Source organism: Myotis brandtii, unplaced genomic scaffold, assembly GCF_000412655.1.
Source record: "Myotis brandtii unplaced genomic scaffold, ASM41265v1 scaffold1032, whole genome shotgun sequence".
Lineage (NCBI taxonomy): Eukaryota > Metazoa > Chordata > Mammalia > Chiroptera > Vespertilionidae > Myotis > Myotis brandtii.
In genome coordinates, this window is record NW_005353467.1 from 449,064 (window position 1) to 462,135 (window position 13,072).

Sequence of the window (13,072 nt, forward strand, 5' to 3'; positions counted from 1 at the left end):
GGGGGTCAAACAACCCTTTCACAGGGGTAGCTTAAGACCATCGGAAAACACATATATAATTACATATTGTTTTTGTGATTAATCACTATGCTTTAATTATGTTCAATTTGTAACAATGAAAATACATCCTGCATATCAGATATTTACATTATGATTCATAACAGTAGCAAAATTACAGTTATGAAGTAGCAACGAAATAATCTTATGGTTGGGGGTCACCACAACATGAGGAACTGTATTAAAGGGTTGTGGCATTAGGAAGGTTGAGAACCACTGCACTAGAGTAAGGACAAGACAGTGAGGCCAGACTTCGCAGGGCAGTGGGTTCAGAGCCCCTCGCAGTGAGCAGCTGGGGCAGGTGGCTGGTGGGACAGGTGCTAGAGGCCACTCTACAGAGGGAGTGCGTGAGGGAAGGAGCCCTCGGCAGAGCCGGGTGGGGAACAAGGTGTCAGGGGTGGCCCAGGCCCCGAGAGTGTGTGCCGTCACCGGCCATCACAGGCAGCCCGGCACTGCCTGACCGGTATCCAGGTGGCCCAGCGATTCGGTCTGGCAGGTGGGTTTTAGTTGGCCCTCCTTCGTGGCACTGACAGAGGACCCCCAGCGGCCCACAGCTGCCCGGACACTGGGCTCACCCTCTGGTCTGGGACCTGCAGGAGGATGCGTGGCTGTTTGAACAGCTAAAGGGAATGAAGATGGACGAGCAGTGGCCGCCCCCTGGAGAAGGGGTCTGTGGGTGGATGGGGTGTGAACTGCCCATCCTTGGGCTCAGCAACAGAAGGGAACTCGGAGGCTGCTGGCTCTTACAGACACTGACAGGCCGGAGGGTCCAGGAGTCACCTGGTCTCAACCGTGGAAACCCCCAATAAAACCTTACACAGTAAGTCTCCCCAGGGGGCTTTACAAGGAAATTGAGTGAGACCGAGGTGGGGCCAGTGCCCCAGCCTGGGTCCCAGGTGAACAGCCTGAGGGTTCAGAGGGCGGGAGGGCCAGGCCTCTGCTTGATCTGCTCAGTGAGTGGCCCCCGAGCCTGGGCCCTGCTGGCCATTCCCCGGAGTCCGCTGGTGCCGCAGCCTCTGTATGGCCTACAGACACGCTCTGTTGAGCTCACATGGGGTTTCGAGGTTTGGGAAATTCCACATGGAATCCCAGGTGTCTAGCTTCCGTTGAAATACCAGGAAGGGTCTGAGTGGGCCAGTCCCCGCTCCTGCACAGCCCATGGGCCTGACGGGTGGGCAGCAGCGGCTGCAGGTGGGACCGGTGCTCTCTGCCCTCCAAGCCCTCCGCCAGCCCTGCCTTTCACTTTCTGACCTGCCTGGCCCTGGGAGCACCTTTCCCTTTAAGCCCTTCCCTCTGCTGATTCTGATTGACAGAGTAATCTCCTTTCACGCCTCGATTGCCCTGTGCCAGAGCCCCGTGCTGAGCCCAGTTGTGCTGTGGGATGGCTGAAAGATTTCAAACTCCAATGTCCTGGCAATTCACCGGGACAAGAGTCCCAGCTGGAAGGAGAAGGCCCACAGGAGGACTCCCGCCGGCTCTGAATTCTCACAGGGATAGTCTGACCCTCTGCACCCCTGACAGGGGCCTCAAGGAGAGATCCTGGCTGCTGCCACCTGGTGCCCCACTCAGAGGATGGATGACCTTGTAATTCAGTGGTTCTCAACCTTCTGGCCCTTTAAATACAGTTCCTCAATGTTGTGACCCAACCATAAAATTATTTTCGTTGCTACTTCATAACTGTAATGTTGCTACTGTTATGAATCGTAATGTAAATATCTGATATGCAGGATGGTCTTAGGCAACCCCTGTGAAAGGCTCGTTGGACAGCCAAAGGGGGTCGTGACCCACAGGTTGAGAACTGCTGTTATAATTCTTTATCCAAGTGGGGACACTTCTGAGAGTGAGGGACACGGGCTTAATAATTACCCTGGAAAATAGGTGTAAACTGGGGCTGTCTTCTGCAAATGGCAGATAAATGGTGACTCCGAATAAAGAAGAGAACCAGGCCTTACCTCTCGGTGTCTCAGCTGAAAGCTCTTGCCCTCATGGTAGCAGTTGTAGGTTTTCAGCAGGTTTAAGAGCTCCGACCTGAGAAGGGAGGGACACGTGCATCCTGAGTGGGCAGACCTCGGACAAGGTGTTTGTCCTCCTTGGCCTCAGTTTCCTCATCTGTAGAATGGGCATAACAGCACACATCTTTCTGGCCACGCATAATTGGTTAAGAGACCAGACTGCTGTTGGACACGCGCCCTTCAGTCTCCTTGAGGGTTGCACATACCAGCCCTCATGGAAGGCGTAGGGGTGGGACTTAGAGGGAAGTGAAAACTCACAGATGGACCCCATCATTGTACAGCGAGGGTGTTTGCACACATTCACTATCGTGGACAAAAGTTCCTGATGGCCTCCCTGTACTTTACTTCTGAGTCACTTCCTCAAGTAAATCCCTGGGGCTCAGATTGTTGACATTTTGAAGGCTCCAGCTTTCCCGCACATTACTGCCTACCAGGGCCCGGCATGGCTGCTGTGTGGGCGCCATGAGGGCTACCGGCCTCTTTCCCATCCCGACCTCCTGGAGGCACGACCACGGGATGAAGGTGACAGCAGTGAGTAAGACCCCGAAGGCCCAGGGAGGCCACTGGGCCCAAATGTTTTCTCCCCAGAACAAAAGGGAAACCACACTGTGCTTGGCTGGTGGGGCAGAGAGAAGACAATGACAGCTGCCTGTGCCCGAGCTGGGCTCTGCAGGGCAGCACCATCCAACAGATACAACATGCGAGTCACATTTAGGCGAGTCACATCTGTAGTAGCCACAATACAAGAGAAAAACGAAACAGGTGAGATTAGGTGTAAACACACTGCGGACCAGTAGTTTTATTGCTAACTTTAGCCAGTGGCCAGATAAGTTTCTATTGAATGAGTACAAAAAACATTTTACATAAATGTTAAAGGCACACTTTAAAATTAAATACCCATTGCATTTTGAAGTTATTTATTACATGTTCTTACAAGCTAATATCTTTTTAAAAATGTGATATTTTGCAAAACACTGTGTAATAACAGGAAACACAATAATTCTCGTGATCTGTCCGCAATGTGTTAGTAACACCCTTTATTGAACCCAGTATATCTAAAATATTATCATGTCAGCATGTCACCTATATAAAAATATTAATGAGACCTTGCTCATTATTTTATTTTGTAAGAAGTGTTTGCCATCTGGAGCATCTTTTACATTAACTTCGCCCCTCCAGCCACAGAGCCATGCTGGGCAGCCACAGGGCAGTGCTGGGCAGCCACAGGGCTGTGCTGGGCGGCCACACTTGCTGGCAGCTCCCTCCTGGACAGGCTGCCCTATATCTTCTTCAGGCAGCGCAGCAGTGGCACTGCAACAACCCCGAGCTGTGGGTGAGCAGCACCCACTCTGCAACGTGGGGATGACGGTAACCAACTTCATGGCATCAACGAAGCAGCATTCGATGTTGCATGTTCACTGGGCTTATAAGTGTGTAAACGCTAAACACAAAATTATTAGGATGCACCTCCCCCACACACATATATGAAATTAATCATGTTATGGCGATTATGACTTTTCCCAAAATGATATCTAATATTGTTCTTATTATAAAATGTAAATAAGAAAATGATGGTATGGGCAGCACTGGGAGTGATACAAGGGAATGCCGTCTGCTCTCAGGGTCTCTAGCAGGAGGACCCAGGGCGCCGTCTCTACAAAAGCTAGCCCACCCCGTGGGATGGCAGGTAGGAGCTGCCCAAAGTAGACAATGTTTAGACTCAGAACTCAAAGAGCAAGATAAAATCACAACTATACTTTTCTTTAGTTCAGAAATAAATTTTAAAAAGCATCCTAAACATTTAAAAAGTATCCTAAAATAAACATTTAAAGAGTATCCTAAAATAAAAATAAGCAAAGCTAAAAATCATCTACGATGTATATATATAAAAGGCTAATATAAAAGTGACCCCTTGGGAGTTCAACCAGGAGGCCGGGAGTTCGATCACTCGCTATGATGTGCACTGGCCACCAGGAGGCAGCATGGAATGAAGGAAGGCCCTGGCCAGCAGCCGGAAGGCCCTGATTGGTCCTGATCACCAGCCAGGCCTAGGGACCCTACCTATGCACAAATTTCGTGCACCAGGCCTCTAGTTATGTCAATAAAATGCACTTTCTTCAGTAAAAACTCAAAACCAATTTTGAGGGTTTTTTCCTTAACTGTTTAACACAACAATAAGAATGTTAGTATTGCTCTAGTTATTTTTGTTCGTTTATTTGTTTTTCAGCATTGCTCTAGCTTTTAAATAAATACCATTTCTGCAGAGTCACAGTGGGCACTCTGGGGCTTTCCTGCTTTTGTGGGCCAGAGGGGGCAGACGTCAAACACACACCCTGAAGAGATCCTCCATCTCCAAAGACAACCAAGACCATGACAGGCCCCCATCACTGTCCCTGGGGCAGGCACACCTCCCATCTAGGAACCCTTCCACCCAAAGGCTGTCCATGGAGACCTCAGGCATGCACCCCTCCCTGCACACACAGGCTTACTTCAGAATGGATTTGCTGTCGCTGATGGGCACGTGAGAACTGGGTGCGCAATCTTCCTTCATCTTCTCCTCCTGTCTGCAGACCCGGAAGCTACCTGCCAGCAAGACCAGGAAGGGCACACACACAGGTGAACGGGAAGAGCTGGCCAGCGCGGCACCCAGAGCCGGCTGCCTGGCCTCACCTCCCACCTCCATCCTCCCAATCCTGCATCCACAGTCCCCTCATCCCTCCTACTCCCTGGCACAGGACAGCCAGAGGAAGGTCAGGCCCAGTGGACTTAAGGGGGTTCCACACCTACATGTGTCAGCCAAGCGCCCCCTGGTGGGCCAAGCTCAGAACTGCCGAGTCAGCAGTTGCCAGCTCTATCAGCCCCCCTCCCGGAACCTCTCCACAATCCCTAGGAGTCAGGATCAATCTCCTAAATGTTTCAGGACAGGTGCTTCCTTCCCTCCCTGGGACACCCTGAATAATGTTTCTGTCCCGATTACTCCTCCAAACTTCCAAAGTAGCCTGGGCCTGTCTCCTCCATTCCCGCTGAGCCCAGGGCGGGACTGGGCTGCCCCTGGAGTCCTCGCCCCGGCCAGCTGCCGAGGGACGGGCTGACAGGTACCATGCTCACTACTTGCCACAGACTGCGGTGAGCATTTTCTATGAACTGCAGCTGTTTTGTCACCACATTGCTGAGATGCTGCGGAAACTTAACTCCCGCATATCATTCAGCCTATTGTAAAACCGGTTTCTTTAGATGTCATTGCACTTAAAGTCACAGAAGCTATTGCCAGCATTGTGAGGGCTTACTGTAATTCATTTACTCCTCACAACATTATGAGGTAAATGTTCCCATTTTGTGGGTGAGAAAACGGGGTCAGAAGGCAAGCACTTTGCCCAAGATTCCCAGTGAAGAAGCAGCAAGGCCACTGTGAACACAGCACTTAGCGCCCAGATTCTGTCCTTTAGCCCTTTCTGCGTTGATCTTGAACAGTGACTCACACCCCAGAGGAAAGAGTGAAGAAGGGACTATATAAGCCAGAGGTCCTCAAACTACAAATACAAATATTGTATTTGTTCCCGTTTTGTTTTTTTACTTCAAAATAAGATATGTGCAGTGTGCATAGGGATTTGTTCATAGTTTTTTTTAAAACTATAGTCCGGCCCTCCAATGGTCTGAGGGACAGTGAATTGGCCCTCTGTTTAAAAAGTTTGAGGACCCCTGATATAAGCTGCTAAAACTGTTCACATTGTGCAGCTGAGGCACAGGAAAGACTCCATCCCCTTTCTACCTCGCCTGGGAACTGAAACTTCTTGAACTTTCCAGTCTTGTGTCAGTGCCTGGATGCACATCTGGGCCTCCGGGTGAGCCTCTAATTACCCCCTGAGGACTCGGATCCACCCACCTGAGAGCTGTTATCCAGACCCCTGGAGTGACCAGGCCTCCTTGCACCCCTGTTCCCGATCACCTGACATACCTCCGACCGGTGACCCTCTTGGAGCGATTCCCGGGGCAAGAATGCAGGGCTGATAATGGCCAAGAATGCACTTTTAACTTTTCTTCCTTCTTTGAAACACTCCTGGGTTTTGCCTCGCTGTTTTTCCAGTTTGCAAACTCCAAGACCCTGGAATGAATCTATCCTTTTGTCTAGCACAGCCTCCAGACTCCGGGAGTGTGTTTGGCACCTCTGGACCATCCTTTCTCGTCTATACAGTGGGGTAACCCGCCCTCCAGGGGATAGTGGGTTCACACAGGAAACTACCTATCTCTCTCCCCACTCATCCTGGGGAGGTCTGGGAGCTTCTCGCAGTCCCCACCTCTGTGGGAGGGTCACTCCACTGGGGCGTTCTCTGTTGAACTGGCATCTCCCACAAGGTTCCTACTTCAACTCTCTCCACGCCACCCTGGGGAGGACTCTCCTATCAAGGGCCTCTGTGTGTTAAGCAGTGAGCCACACCTCAAAATACACTCCCACCCTTGACCCTGCCTCCTCCTCCCTTTTCTCACGTTGCAGCCGGGAGTCCAAGGGGTTAAGTTATCCTGGGAGGTGGCACAGACAGGGTGCACGGTCTGTCCTCCACACCAGCGAGGCTGGCTCCTTCCCAAACCCAAAGTCTGTTCACACAAACCTTGCTCACTCCACCTCATGCCCCGTGTGTGCGTGTGTGCATGTGTGTGCACCTGTGTGTACCGCACATTTGAGGGTGTGTGTGTGTGTGTGCAGATGGGGCCCCTGCTGTTCAGTTAATCCTGGGAGTGGAGTGCTCTGTCCCTTGGGCACGACTGACTTTTCGTGCACGCCCTCCCTGCTCGCTGGACACCACTCACAGGTGGCGGGGCCTCTGTGCTGGCAGGAGCGCTTGATCTGGGGGGCAGGGACACATGGTAGGTATGGAGAAAGGGAATTATTTGAAGGAGGTGGGCCTCCCAGCGACCCCAGAATCGTCCTATAAATACCTCCTTTGCCTGTGCAGGGAGGCAAGTCTCAGCTGGGAGAGGTCCGGCTCCCGGAGGGCAGGCCCCCGCTGTAACCAGCACAGGCCCTACCCCGTGGGCACAGGGTGGGGGACCTCCTACTGCACTCTAGGCCCATTTCCAAAGAGGGTTTCAGTTCCTCAGCCCCTTAGCTCTCCCCCGGAAAAAGTGACCGCCAGGCTCCGCCTCAGGGTCCTTCCTCAAATCCTGCCCACACAGAAGCTGGCGCAGCTGAGCCGGGTCAGGCTGGTGGCTGGCTCTCACTCACACTGTCCTGTGGCTCACGGCACAGGGATGCCTTGCAGCCACATTACCGGAAGGGCGGCGTTTACCCAGAGCTAACAGGGCGGCTCTTCTCCCGCCTTCCTCAACCCCCCCCCCTCTCCCACTCTCCCGTGCCCTGCTGAGCTCCAGCCTCCTGAGCTGCCACAGCCCCCTGAAGGGCTCGGTGCCCTCTCCTCCATTTGGGCTTTACGGTGCTGTCCTCTACTCAGAACGCGGTCTCCTCCCCGCTCTGTACCCCGATGTTAGCTCCCCTGGGCCTGGGCCTGCTCCTGCTCCAGGCTCCCGCTCTGCTACCCTGCAGGAGCCCCCCTGCACCCCCCTCCCAAGAGGAGGAGCACTGCCTCACCACCCGTTTCCCCGCAGGGAACACCAGCCTGGCGCGTTGCAGGAGGTTCCAGGGCTGGTAAATGACAAGAAGCCACATGGGGACCCAAAGCCAGAGAGGAGGAGCACTGCCTCAGGGACTCTGTGGTGCTGCCTCACCACCCGTTTCCCCGCAGGGAACACAAGCCTGGTGCGTTGCAGGAGGTTCCAGAGATGGTAAATGACAAGAAGCCACATGGGGACCCAAAGCCAACTGCCCCAGAGCCGTGCACATGCAGCTGGAATGAAACCCATGGAAGTCCGAGTCAGGGAGGGGACGCAGCAGACACTGGTCCCTGGGCCCACAGGGAGCTGGGACGCTTTCCTCCTCTAGAGGGGCAGCTCTTCTGGTGTTTCATGGGACGCCAGAAAGCTGGATTTTTAAAAAATCCTCACCCGGGTATATATTTATTGATTTTGGAGAGAGAGAAAGGGAGGGAAGGAGGGAGGAGGGAGAGAAGGAGGGAGGGAGGGGGAGAGAGACTGATATGAGAGAAACATCAATCGCTTGCCTCCTGTACATGCCCTGACCAGGGATGGAACCCACAACCTAGGTATGTGCCCTGACTGGGATTTAATGGCAACCTTTTGGTGTACGGGACGGCGCTCCAGCCAACTGAGCCACCAGCCAGGGCAGAGATCCGGACTTTTATTGGCTGCATCTCCCTGTTTAAACACGGCGCCTGGGAAGACAGTGCCTGCCCTGCGGCCATGTGACGGCTCCTATTCTCAGCTGTGGGCCCAGGTGACTAACTCTGCAGACAGAAGTGTGTGTGTCACTCCCAGGCCAGCTCATGTGACCACTGCAGCCTTGCAGCTCTCCTGTCCCAACTGGTGCATCTCCCTGAAGGGCAGCCTGGGTCCGTGAGTGCCTCTGTGGACCAGAGTCCTCTGCAGCCCACAGTGGACACGGGCTGGCAAAGAGAACCCACCTCTGCTGTGAGAGCCCTGGAATGCCAAGGATCTGTGGGTGCCGTGTGACGCAGACCAGCCTGACTGTACCAGCCTGTGCAGTACCTATTCCCACGGGCGAGTGCACACCAAGGCAACAATAAAACAGCCAACAAAACACGCTGCCAGACAGGCCCTTGGTGGGGCCCCAGTCTGTGACTTCTGATTCAGGGTACAACACTTTCCTTTTCCCACAGCATGTGGGGAATACGCCCATTTTATGGGAATACTCTATGCAGCAGAAACACTTACAAGTGGGTTTCTCTGTAAGGCAAGCAGCGACCAGCTACTAGCAGGTGTTTTCTACCGAGCGCCGGGCTGGGAGCTGCTAAAGACCCAGGTGCCTGCAGTTGCATGTCCTTTTCTCCGAGCCTTTATTTTCCCATCTGTACAATGGAAACACTGACCTTTGATGGGTAGAAATGATCTCAATTGAAGAACTCTAAATCAGTGGTTCTCAACCTTGGCTGCACATTAGAATCACCTGGGAATCTTTTTAAAATCCTGATTTCCGGGCCCCATCCTCCAGAAATTCTGTTTCTTTGTTATGGGGTGAGGCCACAACATTAGTAACAAAGAATTTCCGGAGGATGAGGCCCGGAAATCAGGATTTTAAAAAGATTCCCAGGTGATTCTAATGTGCAGCCAAGGTTGAGAACCACTGATTTAGAGTTCTTCAATTGAGGGAACCTGTAGACCAAATCGGGTGAAGGGGCTGCTGTTATTGACAGCAAGGTGGGTGGCGGGGAGCCCCGTCCAGGGCCATGCCCTGTGTAGGACTGCGGCTGGCCTGTCACTCAGGCACAGCCCAGAAACCACAGAGTGACAGATGCAGCTGGGAAGGCCACCCCCAGCTCTGGGAGTCTAGTCTTCTCTGTCAGGTCTTCCCACACTGGCCTTCAGGGGTGTTTCGCCCCCGAGAGCCTAATTCAAAGGATGTGGCTAAGGTGCTGAGGGTCTCAGGTGGAGGCGGGAGCATCAGCGGGGGAGCTGCGAGGGGAGGGAGTCAGAGGGAGGGAGAAGGAGGGCCCTGGATTGCAGTGGTGAAGTGAAGAGAAAAAGGGACAAAGGGACACCGCTGAGCTTGGCGGGACAGGATGAGGTGCCATCTCAGGTGAGGGCGGGAGGTGAGCGCGGCTGGGGAGGCAATGAAGGGCCAACGCCAGCAAAGGGGGCTCTTCCAACGTGCCCAGCTGGGCCTCCAGCCCTCGGGGCCGGCACCGTGGCCCCAGGGAGAAGCGGCCTCTCCTCTGAGAGAGCACCCATTTCCGTGTCCCCTGGCGCTCACCCGCTGTGCGGCCCCAAGCAAATCACATGGTCTCTCTGGTTCCACCTGTCCCAACCCTCCACCCCCAGCAGGCCACATCCCTGCTCCTGAGTTCCAGCCCAGAGCTCTGGGGTCACTCCCAAGTTCCACTTCGAATCCGGGCACTGTGCGTTTGTGTCGCTCACCAGACTGAAGGGTGGGAGCTTTTCATTCACTGTAATGATCCCAGTGTGCTCAGTGGTACGTATACCTCAGTGGTGTCCCAGAGATCCCTGAATGAGAGCTTCAGGGAGAGAGAGCGAACACGCACCCCGGCAAGAAAGCGAATGGGATTTTCCTCCCTCTGGACATATTCTGGAAACTGCCCCTTGAACTCTCCCTCTCCTGGCGCATTTGGCCGGCCCTAGAGAATCTCTACGGAGTGTTGTTCAATATTTTATATATAAAAAAGCACAATTGTATCTTTAAATAAAACCAAGGCAGAAGCCCAGTATACAAATGGATCAAGCATGTCAAACTCGCAGATGGCGGGCCGAATGCTTCGTCCACCGGCCACCAGTTTGACATGCTTGAATGGATGAAAGTGCCTTGGTTGAAGCAGGACTGGGGCGATGCGCTGGGCTGGCCTGCCTCTCGGGCACAGCCTGGAAACTGCAGAGTGACAGATGCAGCTGGGAAGGCCAACCCCCAGCTCTGGGAGCCCAGCCTTCTTTGTCCCTGTCTGCTCCCCTCCCCCAGCCCCAGGGCATGGAGGCCTCTGGGCTGGCTTCCCAGTTGGAGGCTCCCATCCTCAACCCAAGGCCCAGCTTCAGCCAGGGTTCCCTGCCCCCGAGGAGGGGCAAGAGTGTGCCACTCGGTCACCTGCCGCCGGGCACAGGCAGGGAATTGTTTCAGCTTTCCACTTCAGTCGAGGAGGGGCGGGACTGTGCCACTCGCAGGGCACAGGCAGGGAATTGTTTCAGCTTTCCACTTCAGTGGCTGCTGGGCCCTGAGCAGGGGCTGCTGGCGGCAGCCGGCACCACAGCCCGCCCTGCTATTGTCCCTGGCCTCTGGTTTGGGACAAAGGGCACTGAAGCCTTTCCAACTGCTAGGCTTGGCCCATCTTTCCTCTTTGGGGGCCACGAGCTCTGTGGCTCTTCGGTCCCACTACAGCCCAGTGGCAGAGGAGCAAAAGAAGGCTAATGCAGGGGCAATATCATAAAGCCAAACGAATGCACCTGAAAGCCTTTTACTCCAGGCTGCGAGCTGCCTGCTCCTCGGTCTAACAATGCCCCCTCTCGTAAAATAACGGCACAAAAGCTGGTCACTGCGGTCCTTACCTGGCAAAATGGAAAATGTGTCAGTATCCACATTAAACTGTCTCGAGGACCTCTGGGCAATCTGAAAGCTTGGTAGCCTCTGTTCTAACATTGAAAACATTACGATTCTTATCTTCTTATTTAGGCCTGATTAAAATCAAATACGCAAAGAAGTGATGGGGGAACAGGAAGGACAGAGCACGTGGGGCCCGGGCTGCTCTCACTAGGAGGGAAGGCGGCTCCGAGGGAGGGCAGGTGCGGGGACACTGCTGGGCATTCCCGGGAGCCGCGTCTGGGCCACAGCTTCCAGCTGCCAGGCAGGGCCAGCAGGAAGGCATGGAAAACAATGCCCTGAAAACGGGCCCCCCTGGCACCTGCTGGCCGGCAAGTGGCAGGAGCTAGGCCAGGAAGGTGCTGGCACCAGCTGCCTGCAGAGGGTCTGGCTGGACAGAGGCTGCTCCTCAGCGACACATTTTGGCTGAGAAAGCCAGCTGTTGGGATGTGGACCTCAGGCAACAGCTCAGCAGCTGCAGATCCCACCCGCTTCCAAGCTGCTCTTCTCTCCCCTCCCCGCAATGCTCCCCCTCCCACTCCCTGTGGCTCAGCTACAGACCTCCCTGCCCCAGTGCCGATGGCTAGGAAGGCCTGGGAGGACACTGCCCAGCAGGAGAGGTGGCCGCAGAGCCACAAGCACCTCCATCCCCACCTTCTCCGGGCTGACCTTTACTATACACCCTCCCCACTGTGCGGTCCCGGGTCCCACTGACAGGTCTCCCTGAGCCCATTCTGGCCTTGCTTCCAAGGCACGGCAGGCTGGGCCACACAGCTGCCTACAGTCCTCCTGCTCTCCCTCCCGTCTGCACACCCCCGGCCCCTGGGACCCTCCCCCAACCTGGGCTCTCCTCTCCTATGAAGGGGGATAGGGGAACAGGAATCCTCTCAGCTGTGCTTTTTGGGCCAAAGAGATGCTCAGAAGAACCACTGAGGCCTGGAGCAGGAGTGCGGCCTCTTTGCGGGCTCAGTGCCCACTGTGCCAGGCTGTACTGGGTGCTCTCCACAGCTGCCTCCACCCGTGCCACCCACTGTGCCAGGCCTGAGGGCCATTGCAGCTCCGGGCTGGCTCCCTGTGAGGCATGGCATGCTTTAAAACTTCTGGGTCATGGAACCCTTTGGAGTCTGGAGAGTTTAACACACGATCCCCAGGAAGATGTGTGTGTGCGCATCTGTGTGCGCGCACGCGCCTGTGCACACACTGAATTTGCACACCACTGCAGGGGGTGAAGGAGCTCCTCAGATCCCGGTTAAGAACTTCTGCTGAAAAGTGTCGCAGCAAAAGACAGGAAGCAGGAGAGGAGAGGAGTCTGGAGAGGAGTCGTGGAGAGGAGTCTGGGTGGGAGTTTTGCTGGAGAATCAGCTAGTGGGTGACTTCAGCGTGTTGTGCCATCTCTTGGGCATTGGTTTAGCTGGGACTGTCCTGGCAGCTGGTCTAGAGTGTCCTCAGGGCTCTTTCCACTTCGGGGGCCACAGGCCTCATGACACTCCACCCACCCGCAAGGTCAGGCAGGGCAAAGAGAGGGGGCTGTCCATCTCCCCCTCAGCAGTACATCCTGGGAAGGAGGTCAGACGGCTAGGAGACTGAGCAATCTGCAAGTTCCCCTTCAACAAGAGTGAGAACACTGCAGAGGCTTTGGGAAGTGCAGCCACTTCCTATTTGACTTTATTTTACTTTAAAGCAATTTCAAAGTATTTTCTTCAGAGCACCGTGCGCCGGGATAACCCCCAGCCTTCCCAAGGATCTGGGTTTCAAGCTCTGCTCCGTGACTCTGGAGCTGCGTGACCTTAGGCGAGTCCCTTCCCTCCTCAGCCTTAGGTTCCTCATTAGTTGA

At 54.5% G+C, this 13,072-nt stretch overlaps 1 protein-coding gene across 2 annotated transcripts in view; it reads right to left on the bottom strand.

Annotated features, from left to right (window-relative positions):
- RASSF4 (Ras association (RalGDS/AF-6) domain family member 4) overlaps positions 1-6,048 on the bottom strand; it is a 21,431-nt gene extending 15,383 nt beyond the window's left edge. Inside the window, exons 1-3 of one of the 2 annotated variants that reach the window (XM_014537464.1) lie at positions 6,025-6,048; positions 4,559-4,652; positions 2,010-2,085 (exon numbers count right to left, since the gene is read on the bottom strand). In XM_014537464.1, the coding sequence (XP_014392950.1) occupies positions 2,010-2,085; positions 4,559-4,620 (138 nt within the window). In that variant the 5' untranslated portion in view covers positions 4,621-4,652; positions 6,025-6,048. Of the gene's footprint in view, positions 1-2,009; positions 2,086-4,558; positions 4,653-6,024 lie in introns of those variants that run through there. The other variant, XM_014537463.1, reaches the window with a different exon arrangement.
- Positions 6,049-13,072: the final 7,024 nt, after the last annotated feature.